The sequence below is a fragment of the Pleurodeles waltl genome, chromosome 10 (assembly GCF_031143425.1).
Source record: "Pleurodeles waltl isolate 20211129_DDA chromosome 10, aPleWal1.hap1.20221129, whole genome shotgun sequence".
In the NCBI taxonomy this organism is placed as follows: Eukaryota; Metazoa; Chordata; class Amphibia; order Caudata; family Salamandridae; genus Pleurodeles; species Pleurodeles waltl.
This window is the reverse complement of record NC_090449.1, coordinates 742,114,127-742,130,990: the sequence shown is the minus strand read 5'-3', so window position 1 is coordinate 742,130,990 and position 16,864 is coordinate 742,114,127. Positions and strand designations below refer to the sequence as shown.

The 16,864-nt window shown below is 43.9% G+C and overlaps 1 protein-coding gene across 9 annotated transcripts in view; it reads left to right on the top strand.

Moving 5' to 3' along the window:
• The window catches only part of WAC (WW domain containing adaptor with coiled-coil), a 554,026-nt gene extending 537,663 nt beyond the window's left edge, over nucleotides 1–16,363 (top strand). For all 9 annotated transcript variants that reach the window (XM_069211302.1, XM_069211303.1, XM_069211305.1 and 6 more), the window contains one exon: nucleotides 15,386–16,363. In XM_069211302.1, the coding sequence (XP_069067403.1) occupies nucleotides 15,386–15,455 (70 nt within the window). In that variant the 3' untranslated portion in view covers nucleotides 15,456–16,363. The remainder of the gene's footprint in view (nucleotides 1–15,385) is intronic.
• The last annotated feature ends 501 nt before the right edge of the window (nucleotides 16,364–16,864 follow it).

The window sequence follows — 16,864 nt, the reverse complement described above, 5'->3', positions numbered from 1 at the left end:
TTCCCTCCAGCTTTCCACCTCCACAGTTCATGGGCAATGCACATTCGATCACATGGTCAGGGATATTTGCCTACACCTCTCACTTACATTTGTGGTCCGAAGGCTACGGCAGGCATTCCTTACTCTGCTGGCTCTCTCGTGGGCTACACAGCCATGATTCACAACTCTTCTAGAGTTGTCTGAAGCACTTCACGACGAGAAGCTCCCCCACCGGCAGGATCATCTTACAGAAACCAATGCACAGTCAGACACCCTGGCCCCAAGCAGCTCAACCTAGCCGTTTGTGTCCTGAGGTCAGAGTTTAACTGCCTCAATCTGCCAGCTGAGCATATGTTCATCCTCCGAGCCTTGCCATTCCGCTACTTGAGCCTGCTGTGCGGCAAAGTGTAAAAGGTTTGTCCACTACTGCCTACCCAAACTCACTGATCCTCTAAAACCAGCATTAGAAGATATTGTCTACTACCTATTTCACTTGCAACGCTCAGGTATTGTTAACACTACCTTTCATTTGCATTTTGCTGCAGTCACGGCATATCTACAGAGCAGTGAGCACTCTTTATTTTTCAGAGCCCAGTCATTAAGGCCTTTATTGAGGGACTAAAGAGGGCCATCCCCCCACATATTGCCGCCAGCCCCATCCTGTTACCTCAGTTTAGTCCTCACAAGGCTCATGGATTCCCCTTTTGAGCCACTTCATAAGTGGCTTCTCCAGCTTCTCCCATGGAAGGTGAGCAATCTAGTCGCAATCACTTCTCTCAGGCATTTAGGTGAGATGCAAGCTTTCATCCTAGAAGATCCCTTTTTTTAAGGTCCATGCTGACTGAGTAGTACTCAGAACTAATACAAAGTTTCTGCCCTTGGTGGTCTCCCCTTTCTACCTGAACCAGACAATAGAACTCTCCATGTTCTTCCCACACCTGAATGCTGTGGCAGAGAGAACCCTTACACATTGTCAAAAGGGCTCTCATGTACTACATCGATAAGACAAAACCATTATGTAAAATGCAAAAGATTTGTCGCCTACACTAAACCGCACAAAGACAAAAGCAGGAATAGCTCACTGGCTAGTCAAGTGCATTCAGACCTACTACACCAAAGCCAAAAGGCAGCTTCCTGCTCCCCCTATTCCACATTCTACATGCAAGAAAGAGGCCTCCACGTTTACCAAACACTACTGTGTGGATGTACTACCACGTCGTCAATCACAGATGTACTAGTACGTTGTCAAGCTCAAGTGGGCCAGGCTGTACCCCATACACTTTTAATCTTCTGCAACATGTTCTGGCTAATCACTGCTTAAAGGAGAACTGCTTGGAAATCTGTGCATAGCATGCTGATCTATAGCTACACGTGCCACGAACGAAAAATGTTACTCACTTTTTAAGCATTTGTTAGTAGCGCTGTAGATTTACATGCACCCACACACCTCCCCGAAAGCCTTTGGTTGTTGCAGATGGTTTGCTTTACTTTTCTTACGACATTCACTTGCAGTGTCGTCATCTTTCACTTCTTTGTTAGGTCTAAATGCTCACCAGCTGGGTGGGAAAACAATCTAACATTGAAGCCATTGCCCATGTGCATTACCTGTCATTGGAGGAGTCACTATACCTTGTGACTTAGAAAAACGTTGAAGGAAAAGCAAGTTGTAAATGTCCAAGCCCAGCATTAGATAGGTGTATGAAGAGCATGTGAATCTACAGCACTACATACTACGAGCTTAAAGCTTGCGTAATATTTTCCTTCTCCTGGATACTAAATGTTCCTTCATGCTTTTCCCATTCTGAAATAGTGCCATTGATAATATGATCATTAGGTATGTAGTTTCGATTCTTTTGTTCCATAACTGGTGTTATGGAGCTCTCTTGGTGCCTTCCAGCATGCCTCGGACATAAAAAAAAAAGAATTAAGGGACTGATAGGTGGCGTCATATACTGGCAGATGTTCCATCCTCACCCAGCGCAGAGGATCTTGCTTTTCTGACCCAGCATTCTTCTCTTAAGAGCTTGGTGGTGGAAGCTTCCCCCCGAAAGACAAACCCTAATGTCTTCCTGACTACTCCCCCGGATATTGAGTCATAGAAGGTATTTTCTTCCCCAAGTTTGTCTCTCCAGTCAGACAGTGCTAGCTGTCTTTTAGGCCACTGCTCTCGCATTTTAAGTCTCTGTTCATCAAGTCCTCCCAGTTGTCTTGGAAGACCTTCATCCTGTGCTAACCCAAGCCAGACAGGATGGCTGTGGCACAGACAAGTGAAACAAAGTACACTTCATATGGGTGAAGTGTGGAAACTTTATGTTCGATGGCATCTGTCGCTGTAGATACGCATGTTCTGCAATAGCTCGCCATCTGGTGTTGGGCCGGAGTGTTACAAGTTGTTTTTCTTCGAAGAAGTCTTTCGAGTCACGGGACCGAGTGACTCCTCCTTTTGTCTCCATTGCGCATGGGCGTCGACTCCATCCTCGATTGTTTTTTTTCCGCCATCGGGTTCGGACGTGTTCCTGTCGCTCCGAGTTTCGGAACAGAAAAAATAGTTAATTTCGGAAGATTTTCGTCGGTATTGTTGCGTTCGGGATCGGCATACTTACATTCAACACCGCATCGAAGATCGAAGAGCTCCGGTGCCCTTCGGGGTAATTTTTCGATCCTCCGTCGGGGCCTGGTCGGCCCGACCGCGTGCTGAAGAACGCCGATGGAACGGACCCCGTTCCGTTTCTGCCCCAAATGCCACAATAAATACCCCTACACAGACCAACACTTGGTCTGCAACCTGTGCCTGTCACCTGAGCACAGCGAAGACACCTGCGAGGCCTGTCGTGCGTTCCGGTCCAGAAAAACACTCCGAGACCGTCGAGCCAGAAGACTTCAAATGGCGTCCGCACCGACAGCCCGACGGGAGTTCGAGGAACAGGAAGAGGAAGGTACCTTCTCGATCCAAGACTCAGACTCCGAAGGATTCGACGATACACAAACCGTGAGTAAGACGTCGAAAACCACACAAAGAAACATTTACAAGGCCCAGGGGACGCCACTGCCATCAGGCCATGGCTCAACCCATAAAATCGGTGACCGACCGTCAGCACCGAAAAAGGCCCAAACAGTGCCGAGATCGTCCGACTCCGGTCGAGACACCGGCACGCAGCCTTCTCGGGACCGAGAAAGTGCTGGAGACAAGCCTCGACACCGAGATGCCGGTGTGGACACGGCTCGACGCCGAGACAGCGGCACCGAAACAGATCGACGCCGAGAGGTTTCGGCCCCGAAAAGGAAAAAAGTCACCTCGGAGCCGAAAAAACACGCAGACACAGTTTCGACGCCGAAACAAACTGCAAGCGACCCAGCTTCAGGCTCTTATACAGAAGAGCACTCGCTAACCTCCCAAATGCAGAAGCATAGGTTTGAGGAAGAGCTACAAGCAACGGATGCGGACCATACGCAAAAGCGTATCTTCATTCAGCAGGGGACAGGAAAAATAATCACCCTTCCCCCCATTAGGAGAAAGAGAAGGTTGGAGTTCCAGACGGAACAAGCACCACAACCAAAAGTGGTGAAAAGAGTTACACCACCACCCTCTCCTCCGCCCGTGATTAACGTTTCACCAGCACAAACGCCATCACACTCCCCAGCTCACACCACCATGAGCCAGGGTGACCAAGACCAGGACGCATGGGACCTATACGACGCCCCAGTGTCAGATAACAGCCCAGAGGCATACCCTACAAAACCATCTCCACCAGAAGACAGCACCGCGTACTCTCAGGTGGTGGCTAGAGCAGCACAATTTCACAACGTAAGCCTCCACTCAGAACAGGTCGAGGATGATTTCCTGTTCAACACACTCTCCTCCACCCACAGCTCCTACCAAAGCCTGCCTATGCTCCCTGGTATGCTCCGGCACGCAAAAGACATATTTAAGGACCCGGTCAAAAGTAGGGCAATCACACCAAGGGTGGAAAAAAAGTATAAGCCGCCTCCTACAGACCCGGCTTTCATCACAACACAGCTGCCACCAGACTCTGTTGTTGTAGGAGCAGCTAGGAAAAGGGCCAACTCTCACACATCTGGAGATGCACCACCCCCAGATAAAGAAAGCCGCAAGTTTGATGCAGCTGGTAAAAGAGTCGCAGCACAAGCTGCAAACCAGTGGCGCATCGCGAACTCCCAGGCACTACTTGCGCGCTATGACAGAGCCCACTGGGACGAGATGCAACATCTCATTGAACATCTGCCCAAAGACTTCCAAAATAGGGCAAAACAAGTGGTTGAGGAGGGACAGGCCATCTCCAACAACCAGATCCGCTCCTCCATGGACGCTGCAGATACAGCTGCACGGACAATTAATACATCTGTAACTAACAGAAGGCATGCATGGCTCCGAACGTCTGGATTTAAACCAGAGATTCAACAAGCAGTTCTCAATATGCCTTTTAATGAAAAAGAACTGTTCGGTCCAGAAGTGGACACAGCGATTGAGAAACTCAAAAAAGATACGGACACTGCCAAAGCCATGGGCGCACTCTACTCCCCGCAGAGCAGAGGGAATTACAGCTCATTCCGTAAACCGCCCTTTCGAGGGGGGTTTCGGGGTCAAAGCACACAAGCCAGCACCTCACAAGCCACACCGTCCAGTTACCAAGGACAGTATAGAGGAGGTTTTCGGGGACAATATAGAGGAGGGCAATTCCCTAGAAATAGAGGAAGATTCCAAAGCCCCAAAACCCCTACTACTAAACAGTGACTCACATGTCACTCACCCCCTCCACACAACACCAGTGGGGGGAAGAATAGGTCATTATTACAAAGCATGGGAGGAAATCACTACAGACACTTGGGTTCTAGCAATTATCCAACATGGTTACTGCATAGAATTTCTACAGTTCCCTCCAAACATACCACCAAAAGCACAAAATTTAACAACACACCATTCCAATCTCCTAGAGATAGAAGTGCAGGCACTATTGCAAAAGAATGCAATCGAATTAGTGCCAAACACACAAATAAACACAGGAGTTTACTCACTGTACTTTCTGATACCAAAGAAGGACAAAACACTGAGACCAATCCTAGACCTCAGAGTAGTCAACACTTTCATCAAATCAGACCACTTCCACATGGTCACACTACAAGAAGTATTGCCATTGCTAAAGCTGCACGACTACATGGCAACTTTAGACCTCAAGGATGCTTATTTCCATATACCAATTCACCCATCGCACAGGAAATACCTAAGGTTTGTATTCAAAGGAATACATTACCAATTCAAGGTACTGCCTTTCGGATTAACAACCGCACCAAGAGTCTTTACCAAATGTCTAGCGGTAGTCGCTGCACACATCAGAAGGCAGCAAATACATGTGTTCCCATATCTAGACGACTGGCTAATCAAGGCCCATTCGTTAATAGAGTGCTCAAATCACACAAATCATATCATACAAACCCTCTTCAAACTAGGGTTCACCGTCAATTTCACAAAATCCAAGATTCGGCCACGCAAGGTACAACAATACCTGGGAGCCATAATAGACACATCAAAGGGAGTAGCCACTCCAAGTCCACAAAGAATTCAAAATTTCAACACCATCATACAACGCATGTATCCAACACAAAAGATACAAGCAAAGATGGTATTACAACTCCTAGGCATGATGTCATCATGCATAGCCATTGTCCCAAACGCAAGACTGCACATGAGGCCCTTACAACAATGCCTAGCATCACAGTGGTCTCAAGCACAGGGTCACCTTCTAGATCTGGTGTTAATAGACCGCCAAACTTACCTCTCGCTTCTGTGGTGGAACAACATAAATTTAAACAAGGGGCGGCCTTTTCAAGACCCAGTGCCACAATACGTAATAACAACAGATGCTTCCATGACAGGGTGGGGAGCACACCTCGATCAACACAGCATACAAGGACAATGGAACGTACATCAAACAAAACTGCATATCAATCACCTAGAACTTCTTGCAGTTTTTCAAGCACTAAAAGCTTTCCAACCAATAATAGTTCACAAATACATTCTCGTCAAAACAGACAACATGACAACAATGTATTATCTAAACAAGCAGGGAGGGACGCACTCCACGCAGTTAAGCATGTTAGCACAAAAAATTTGGCATTGGGCAATTCACAACCAAATTCGCCTAATTGCACAGTTTATACCAGGGATACAAAATCAACTCGCAGACAATCTCTCTCGAGATCACCAACAGGTCCACGAATGGGAAATTCACCCCCAAATACTGAACACTTATTTCAAACTCTGGGGAACACCTCAGATAGACTTGTTTGCGACAAGGGAGAACGCAAAATGCCAAAACTTCGCATCCAGATACCCACACAAACAATCCCAAGGCAATGCCCTATGGATGAACTGGTCAGGGATATTTGCTTACGCTTTTCCTCCTCTCCCTCTCCTTCCTTACCTGGTAAACAAACTCAGTCAAAGCAAACTCAAACTCATATTGATAGCACCAACTTGGGCAAGGCAACCCTGGTACACAACGCTGCTAGACCTATCAGTGGTACCCTGCATCAAATTGCCCAACAGGCCAGATCTGTTGACACAGCACAACCAAAAGATCAGACACCCAGATCCAGCATCGCTGAATCTAGCAATCTGGCTCCTGAAATCCTAGAATTCGGGCACTTACAACTTACCCAAGAATGTATGGAAGTCATAAAACAAGCAAGAAGGCCATCCACCAGGCACTGCTATGCAAGTAAATGGAAGAGGTTTGTTTGCTACTGCCATATTAATCAAATACAACCATTACACACAACTCCAGAACATGTAGTGGGTTACTTGCTTCACTTACAAAAATCTAACCTAGCTTTCTCTTCCATTAAGATTCACCTTGCAGCAATATCTGCATACCTGCAGACTACCTATTCAACTTCCCTATATAAAATACCAGTCATTAAAGCATTCATGGAGGGCCTTAGGAGAATTATACCACCAAGAACACTACCTGTTCCTTCATGGAACCTAAATGTTGTCCTAACTAGACTTATGGGTCCACCTTTTGAACCCATGCACTCCTGCGACATACAGTTCCTAACCTGGAAGGTGGCATTTCTCATCGCCATTACTTCCCTGAGAAGAGTAAGCGAGATTCAGGCGTTTACTATACAGGAACCTTTTATACAACTACACAAAAATAAAGTCGTCCTAAGGACCAATCCTAAATTTTTGCCAAAGGTTATTTCACCGTTCCATCTAAATCAAACAGTGGAACTTCCGGTGTTCTTTCCACAGCCAGATACCGTAGCTGAAAGGGCACTACATACATTAGATGTCAAAAGAGCATTAATGTATTACATTGACAGAACAAAGAACATCAGAAAGACTAAACAACTCTTTATTGCATTTCAAAAACCTCATGCAGGAAACCCAATTTCAAAACAAGGTATAGCCAGATGGATAGTTAAATGCATCCAAATCTGCTACCTTAAAGCTAAACGACAGCTGCCCATTACACCAAGGGCACACTCAACCAGAAAAAAAGGTGCTACCATGGCCTTTCTAGGAAACATCCCAATGCAAGAAATATGTAAGGCAGCCACATGGTCTACGCCTCACACATTCACCAAGCACTACTGTGTAGACGTGTTATCCGCACAACAAGCCACAGTAGGTCAAGCTGTATTAAGGACATTATTTCAGACTACTTCCACTCCTACAGGCTGATCCACCGCTTTTGGGGAAATAACTGCTTACTAGTCTATTGCAGAACATGCGTATCTACAGCGACAGATGCCATCGAACTGAAAATGTCACTTACCCAGTGTACATCTGTTCGTGGCATCAGTCGCAGTAGATTCGCATGTGCCCACCCGCCTCCCCGGGAGCCTGTAGCAGTTTGGAAGTTACCTTCAATTATTTATATATGTATCATCTCAACCTTAAATAAGTGCATACTTAGTCACTCCATTGCATGGGCACTATTACTACAATTCAACTCCTACCTCACCCTCTGCGGGGAAAAACAATCGAGGATGGAGTCGACGCCCATGCGCAATGGAGACAAAAGGAGGAGTCACTCGGTCCCGTGACTCGAAAGACTTCTTCGAAGAAAAACAACTTGTAACACTCCGGCCCAACACCAGATGGCGAGCTATTGCAGAACATGCGAATCTACTGCGACTGATGCCACGAACAGATGTACACTGGGTAAGTGACATTTTCATTTTCCTATTAAACAAGGCTCAACCATAAAACACGGAGGAGGCGTTAACCGCTCTGCTCTGTCTCTGTCGTTCTCCCTTCACTCGTGCTCGCATTCCACCCTGATGTCAACCGTGACCTCCGAGTGGAATACCACACCCCCCCTCCTTTATATACCAAAACAAAAGAATTATGAAAAGATCATAACAAATGTTTGCACAAGAACCAAAGGTAACAGGAGAAACATATGCACCACTGATAACCTTTGGAAAACCCCAAAGGAATTAAACATAATAATTACACTTAGTCTTTTAGATAAGCAGGGCTTCGCATTTTCCTATCAGACCTTCTTAATGACCCACCAATAGGAATGTTGTCTTCTTCCTTTTGTGAGTTGGCTTTCTGTTCCACATCTTGTAAAACCTTCCCTTTATACAGGACCACTCTGTTCAGATTCCATACACAATGATCATCCGTTCTGATGGCATTGCTGAAGACTTTAATGACTTTCATTAGTTTAGATAACCTATTACCCCCAGATTGAAAACCAGGACGTTTTATCATAACCATGTCACCTATATTTACTTTTGTCACTTTAACAGAATGTCTGTGATCAAAATAAATCTTGCAACTGTTCGCTTTGACGTCTTCTCTTTCCTTCCTGATATTGTCATCAACAGCTCGATTGTCATTCCCCAAGAACGTGTTGACCCAAGATGGTTTGAGTATGGTATTGGGACGTCTACCCCGAAATAGTTCAAAAGGACACATAGCTGTGGTAGATTGTGGTGTGAATCTGTATACCCCAATTCTTTTGATTATTTCCTCCTGCCAATTCCTATCATCACATTTAGCCAAGGAAATAGTTTCTTTCAATACTCTGTTGAATCTCTCTATCCTACCATTGGATTCCGGATGGTACAGGGCACACTTTTTGTGCCTTATGTCACACTCAACAAGAAATGACTCAATTTCTTTAGATATTAGCTGCACGCCATTATCAGTAAGCAACGTTTCAGGAATGCCTTCCCTCATGAACAGATCTTTCAAAAACTTTATAACATGTCCAGTTTCAATACCTCTGGAGAAACAAATTTCAGGCCAACGTGAAAACATATCCCTCACAACTACGACGTAGTTTTCTTGTCCACCATTATGTATTGGTCCTAAAATATATAATGCAATGTCTTTCCATGGTTTGTTCGGGTTTGTTTGGGCGATCTGTTATCATAATCGGTTGGAGTTTTGGCTTCCTACTTTTCTCACTCATGGCACATTGCATACATTCCCTTACCAGGCATTCAATTTGTACATCCATTCCTGGCCACCAATAACTAGACCGTAGCCTCTCTTTTGTCTTAGAGATACCCAAATTACCTTCATGAGCCAAGTTGAGTAAATCCACCCTTAGTTTAACAGGAGGAATCAGCCTCGTACCACGTAGCAGTAAACCTTCCCTAGAAGCTAGCTGATCCCTGACCATCCAAAAGTCTTTACACAGATCTCCCCCTTGACTCTTGTGTGACCAACCGTGATTCATTCGATCTATGACCTGTAGAATGACATCACCCTTGACCTCTTCAAGTCATCTATCCTTTGAAATAGTTTCACAATCAAGTTCACACACCTCATTCGTAAAATCCTCAAAGGTATCACTGTCAGTATGATTAATCCTGTCCTCTCCCACTAACCTAGACAAGGTATCAACAATTACATTCTCCACTCCAGGGGTGTACTTTACTTCAAAGTTATATTCTTGTAAGTCAATCACCCATCTGGATATAGAATCGATACCTCTCTTGTTGAAAACTTCACACAAAGGTTTGCGATCAGTCTTAATAATGAATTTGGTACCCCACAAACAATCCTTACGTTTTTTAACAGCCCAATGCACTGCAAGGGCTTCCCTTTCAATTATAGAATACCTAGATTCAGCACCTTTAAGTCTTCTAGACAAAAACATAATGGTATTGTCCTGGCCACACCGATTCTGCTGTAAGACTGCGGCAAGACCTTTGAGGCTGGCATCAGTGGTAATTGTTGAGTTTTTCTTTGGATCAAAATTTTTAAGTTTAGGAACTAGAGCCACCTTTTCATTGATTCAAATTCCTTCTTACACTCCTCAGTCCATACAAAGTTTGTACCCTTCCTTAACAAGCCTCTCATGTTATAAGTAACCTCAGCGAAGTTCTTAACAAACTTATGATAGTATTCTTCCCTAGAGGTGGGAGGAACCATGTTTTGAATATTGTCAACCAAATCAGCTTTGGGTATGACCCCATCACCCGTTATGGTGTGGCCGAGATAGTCCATGGTTTCCATACCAAATTTACATTTCTCAAACTTTACAGTTAAATTGTGATCACACAACCTCTTCAAAACCTGCCTGACTCTTACATCATGTTCATTCCTGTTCCTGCCATGCATTAAAATGTCGTCTTGGTAAACACAAACCCCTTCCAAGGTTTTCAAAACTTTTTCCATAACCCTTTGAAAAACAGGCAGCTGAAATTAGCCCAAAGGGGAGACGAGTATATCGGAATGTGCCAAAGGGTGTGATGAAGGCAGTGAGATCCATAGACCTTTCATCCAGCTGAATCTGATGATAGGCTGATGCTAGTTCAATGGTACTGAACACCTTAGCATCGCCCAACATCATGTGCAATTGAGAAATGTTGGGTAGGGGGTACTTATCAACCACAACACACTTGTTCAGCTGTCTGAGATCGATGCATAATCTAAGGGAACCATTAAGCTTTCTAGCTGTAACCACAGGGGCTAACCAAGCAGTACCTTCCACTTCCTCAATTACACCTTGATTCTTGAGTTTGTTCAATTCAGACTGCACTTCCTCTCATGTTCACCGGAACACTCCTCACCTTGCTACAAACTGACACAGAACCTGGACAAATGTTTATTTTGTGCCTATAACCCTTCAAACAACCCAATTTGCTTTTAATACATTAGGGCATTCAGAACGCAGGGCTTGTTGTAGATCTAAATCTGTCTGTTGTACCACTGCATTGACGGGAGGCGTTTACTTTAATATGATGGGATTATCAGAAGTGGGATCTAACATAACTCCTAAGTCCCTTTGATACCACCAACTAATAATACTATCACCCTTCTTCGAAACATATACCTTGCCAGAGACCTAGCGATCTTTATATTCAGTTAAGCCTATGAAATATCCATGCAGTGGTATAAGTTCACCTCCATAGGCGCATGGCTTAATATCAGGTTTGGGCAACACAAGAGTGTCCTTTAAATGAAGATTGAAGAAATCATTAGAGATAATCGTGATCTTGGCACCGGAGTCAAAAAGAACTCTGGTTCTTTTGCCTTCAACCTGAATAAAATCCAGAGGGCCAACACACTTACCAGTTTCAATCTGTAAGACAGTTTGTCCACAGTCAAAATCCGCAGGGCACACACCCTCACTATCCTTAGTAGTAACCTCAAAGACAGATTGTTTAGATTTTCTCAACTTGCAAACTGAAAAGAAGTGATCCAGTTTTTTACAAAATGTACATATTGCATTTATAGCGGGACAGCTTTTATCATTTGCAAAATGCCCCAATTTGTCACATCTGAAACATCTTATCTCTAGTGGGTCCCTTGCTATCCTTTTAACATCCACAGAGGTACCAGTATTTTTTGCAACCACACACACCTGATTGGGCATATCATTCTTGATTGCATCAACACATTTCAAAGAATGTTCAATTTTCTTAGCAATAGCAAGCACTTCTTCAAGAGGAGGTTCATCTCTAAGCCATAGCTCCTCACGTACTTTCTCGGTGTGACACCCTAACATGAATTGATCTCAAGTTCTTTCAGTTAAAAAATGTACAGGTTGATGTAAGACGTCTGAGATCCGTCACATAATTCTCAATACATTCACCTTCTCTTTGTAATCGTTTCCCAAAGTAATAACGCTCTAAAATAGTGCTCACCTTGGGAAGATAGTGAATATCCAACTTGCGTATACAAGTTTCATACTCATTGAGATCTATTGCTTCACTGTCAGGAATATCTGGTAAATGATCAAGCACCTCATGACCTTCTGAGCCCAGGCAGTGAAGTAATAAAGCAGTCCTCCTTTCAGCACTCAACGAAGTTCCACACACTTTTGCATATCGCTCAACTACTTTTTTCCATTTAGCCCATTTAATGGGCGGCTCACCAGGAGATGACAGGGAAAAAGGAGGTGCCGGAACATTCTGCTTATTTGAAAGAGGATATTACGTACAGAACGCACACAAATTAAATGTAGCATCAACTATTAAGCAAGATTAAGGAAGTCACCAAAGTACATGAAAGAGTACAAGTGCTGTGTACACCAATAATGTGACAGTAGTTCAGATGCCGTAGAAACTTGTCAGGAAGCTGTGTACATCAGCGAAATCCTTTGCACCGTGGACTGAGGCCAGCAAACTGTGCACATAAGGGAATCCTTTGTACTGTAAAGTTAAGAGTTGAAGTCAGAACTGCAACACTATTGATAATCCACGGTGAGGGGTAATAGAGTCACCAACATCAGGGAACTTGAAAGGTGGCTAAGGAAGAGCAGCCCGTTTTACCTGAGGGGAGAGCAGCTAGTTTTGCAGCCTCCTCTTTCTTTCAACTTCTGAAAAATAAACTTCATAAAAAATGAAATGGCTTCAGTTGGTATGACAACCACCGAAACAAAGCACTGAAAACAAAAGGATCGAGGGTGTTTGGAGTCCTAGTAAATTCTTTTGATTTCCTCAGCTTCTGAGCTCAAACCCGCTGAGTTGTCCCCCTTGTGTCCAGGGTGTCTGACAGTCTAGAAGGGCAGACGCATGACACACACTGGAGACGTTGTCACATTCCGTGTGACACCGAGACACTGTAAGCATTGTCCACGGTGAGAGATGGGGGCTCATGTCTCTGACTCGTAGTCCTCTAGCGCCCGCAGACCTGTGTAAACGGGATTACAGTGTCTTACGGTGTGAGCGCTATAAATACACTGAAGTTATCTCTCAACCCAGAAGATGCAGGATTCTGTGGTTTTTATGGTTACCTTCATTTTCACTCTTTAGCCCCCGGCTGTTGTGAATCAGGAAGAGACTGTTCGGTCGGTATGGCAACCCCCGAAAGCACTTAAAAGGAAAAGAATCGAGCACGCTGCTGAAAAGATTTCCAGAGAGACTGCCAGGAGTCAGGAAGAGGCTGTAAGGGAGGCCAGGACGTGTGAGAGAATGGTTTCCTAGGAGATACTCCTCGCACCTGGGTTAAACAGCAACAAGCAGCCAACCGTGAAAAGTTAATGAGGCCACCCACAGCGCTGAATACTTAAAAAAAAAAAAACATACCGTCTCTGAGCTGGTCCAGAATCATTTAGAAAACGCTCGCATCCAGAAAAAAACGATCCTTTTAAGAATGAAGACTGCTCCAAACAGCGTCTCAGCGAATGCTAGTGAATCCCATCCTAGTCACCAATGAAACAAAGTACACTTCATATGGGTGAAGTATGGGAACTTTGGAAAAATAAACAATTAAACAAGGCTCAACCATAAAACATGGAGGAGGCGTTAACCGCTCCGCTCTGTCTCTGTCCCTCGTAGTTCTCCCTTCACTCGTGCTTGCATTCCACCATGATGTCAACCGTGACCTCAGAGTGGAATACCACAACAAGTTCACAATCTCTTGCAGCCTTGATACCATGGATTCTATTGGGAGAACCATTGGCATTAGTGTTGCTTTGATACTCCACTGTGGTTGAGATCTATTGGTTTACCTGGCCATGTACAGTCATCCCTCTTGGACGTGCCTTTTGACAACAGACTCTTCTGGAGCGCTTCAAAGATTCAAAGAAAACAGGGCCACAGCTCCTCTCATTTGGCTTGTCTGCCCCCTTTCCCGCTTACTGACACTCTTCACCCCTCTCTCCCCCAAAATATCACCCCCTCCCCACCACCAACCCCAGCAGCCTTCTCTATCATAATATGGCTCAGGCAGGCAGGGGCATTGCATTCAGTCAACCACTTCAGCATCAGCAGGGCTGCCAGCCTTTTGTGAACACAGCCTTCCTACTCACATATTCTGTAACCAAGGACAGTGCACTAGAACTAGCAGTCCTGAACCCTGTGCCAGGAGAGACTGCACCTCTAAAAAAGGGCTGGACCATCAACTACCTACCAGGATCTTTGAACAGCAGACTAACTCTGCAGCTGACACTTAGCAGGTCACGAGTGGCACTTGCACCTTGAGGTGGCGAAGATGTCTTGCAAACGTGGGGATAACCTTGGCTCGATTACTTTGCCAGAACAGATCGAACAATGTCAGCAGCTCTGCGCGTTGGAATTTCTCTCTCTTCTCTCAGGTGTGTTCCACCTATGAAGGGGTGTAAGACTCCTGTATGCCTTCCTGCTGATACCTCTTCTGTCCTGTGTTTTGAAGATCAAGAACAACCGGGCCTAAGTCATCCTAGTGGCTAGGAATTGTGCACAGTGAGTATAGTATCCAGAGCTCATAGGCATGAGCATCTGTTGCCAGTTCAGGCTGCCCCTCTGGTATAATCTGTGGTTGCAACAAGAGGATAGGGTCTCATACCAGAGCCTCAGAAGTGTTCACCTTCATGCTTGGAGATTGAGCAGTGACAATTAAATGTGTTTAACCTTACTTTCGAGGTGATAGATGTTACAATTACAGCCTGGCCTCGCTCAACAAACTGTACTTGCCTGTAGTTGAATTGGGCTCGGTCCATTGAAGAGATTTTAAGTCTAAAATGCTGCACACTGGTAAACACCAGTTTGCTTTTGGGGCTCTGCATTTGGGGGTGTGGACAGCCTACAAGGCAATGGACAACACACAGGAGAGTGGCACCTTTACTGGCTCCACACCTCATTTTCAGAGCAGAACAGCATCAGTGCAAAGTTGCCCGGTGCTACTTACCGGCACAAAACAGAGGTACTGCATTAAAGTTCCAGTATCCACGCTTGCAACAGTGAGGAATCTGCAATTAAATAGTCTCAACTAGAAAGCACATTACTAAAGGTAAGTAACTTGTTCATTACATCCATTATGTGGAACGTTAGCATAAATACTGACACAGTTGAGACACATAAGAACGAATTGCAAAGATTAATCCCTTTTACTTTTAGTGAACATAATTTGTCATGCATATTGCAATGTTTTTAATTTTTTTACTTGAACAAGTGCATTTTAATTCTAATTCAAAAATGCTTTTTACTGCAGGATACTGTTTTTGCGACAACAAATTAAAGAACTTGAAAAATTAAAGAATCAAAATTCCTTCATGGTGTGAGACGTGAATAACTGCACGTGTTTTCAGCGTGGAAACTGTACATTTGGCTGCTCAGTCTCAACATTTTGAGCTGCATTTAAGTAGACTTTGGACCGTTGAGCTGGGCAGAGGATGTAGCAATGGAAGGGGACACGAGGGAGTCCATTCAGGGGAAAGATACAAGATGGATTTGTGAAACCCTTGAACTGTAGATTTCTTGTAGATGTATCCTTCACGTTGTAAATATGTTTTGTAGAAGTGGAGCCATGGAAAGCCATGTGTATCGGAGCTTTGACATCCAAACTAATCAATGCTGAGGTGGCTAAAAACATAGCCTTTTATATATAAACCTGTCTGCAAAATTTGCTTTTTTTAATTTATCATTCAGAAATCTTGTTTCTCCCTTCTAGTCAATGCCAGCACCGAGCCATGTCTTAGGCTGGGACAGTTCGGGCAATGTAAAAAAAATTAAAAAAATATCATGAAACCGCTGTTTCCACACTTTCAACCCTTTTCAGAAGCAGTGCTACATTTTCTTTTGTTGCAGATAAATGTTCTCATTCTGTTCCAGTTACTTCCGAAATAACCCTTTATCCAGTTGTATCCATTTGTCATGCTTCTAACTCTAAGGCACTGTTGCTATGGCACTTTTTTCTATAATCTTTTCATTCCTCTGTACAGTAGCTTAAATTGCAGTGATTGAGCATAACCCACTTGTTTGTATAAATTATTGAAATGTATTTCCATTTGCACCCGATAAGTATGGACTTTAAAGTTCTGCTGGGCATGCGTGCTGAAAGGACATTTATTGCCCAGATATAAAGCAGCTAGCCCCAAAATTCTAAACATGGTTGTGGGAGGGAAAGAGGATGCGAGATAGTCAGATGTGAATTGTATCTGTTGTAATAAACATGTTAAACAAAGGAAAACACTTGTTGTTTTCATTTACATAATTTGCTATATTTTACAATTCAACCTTTTGTTTCATATTGGAGCAGTTCATGTTGAACATTGTAATAAATAATGCCCTCTAAAGAACTAATCATAAAATGTCTTATCAAATTTTTAATACAGCGGGGAATGCTTTGCAAATGTTTGTATGATAACTTCTTTAGATGTGTTTGTATATTGACTGTTCATTTTAGTATATTTGTTTTCATCTAACTCTGGATCTATTTTTGAGTGCTATAAGTTAGAAGAAAACAGTATGCTTTGTTGATAGATTATTTAATTGTTGTCTTAAAAGTCCTGTGGTGTAGCATTATACTTTGCAAAAAAAACAGTAATTATTTTTTATGGGGGGTAAATGTAAGTGAATGCTTCTAATCTCTTCACTCTTAACTTTGTGGAAGGCTGGTGCCGCAGTATGTGATCTTCATTAATATTCATAAACGCTGAGTTGTCCCACCTTTATGTGGATCCTGAAACAC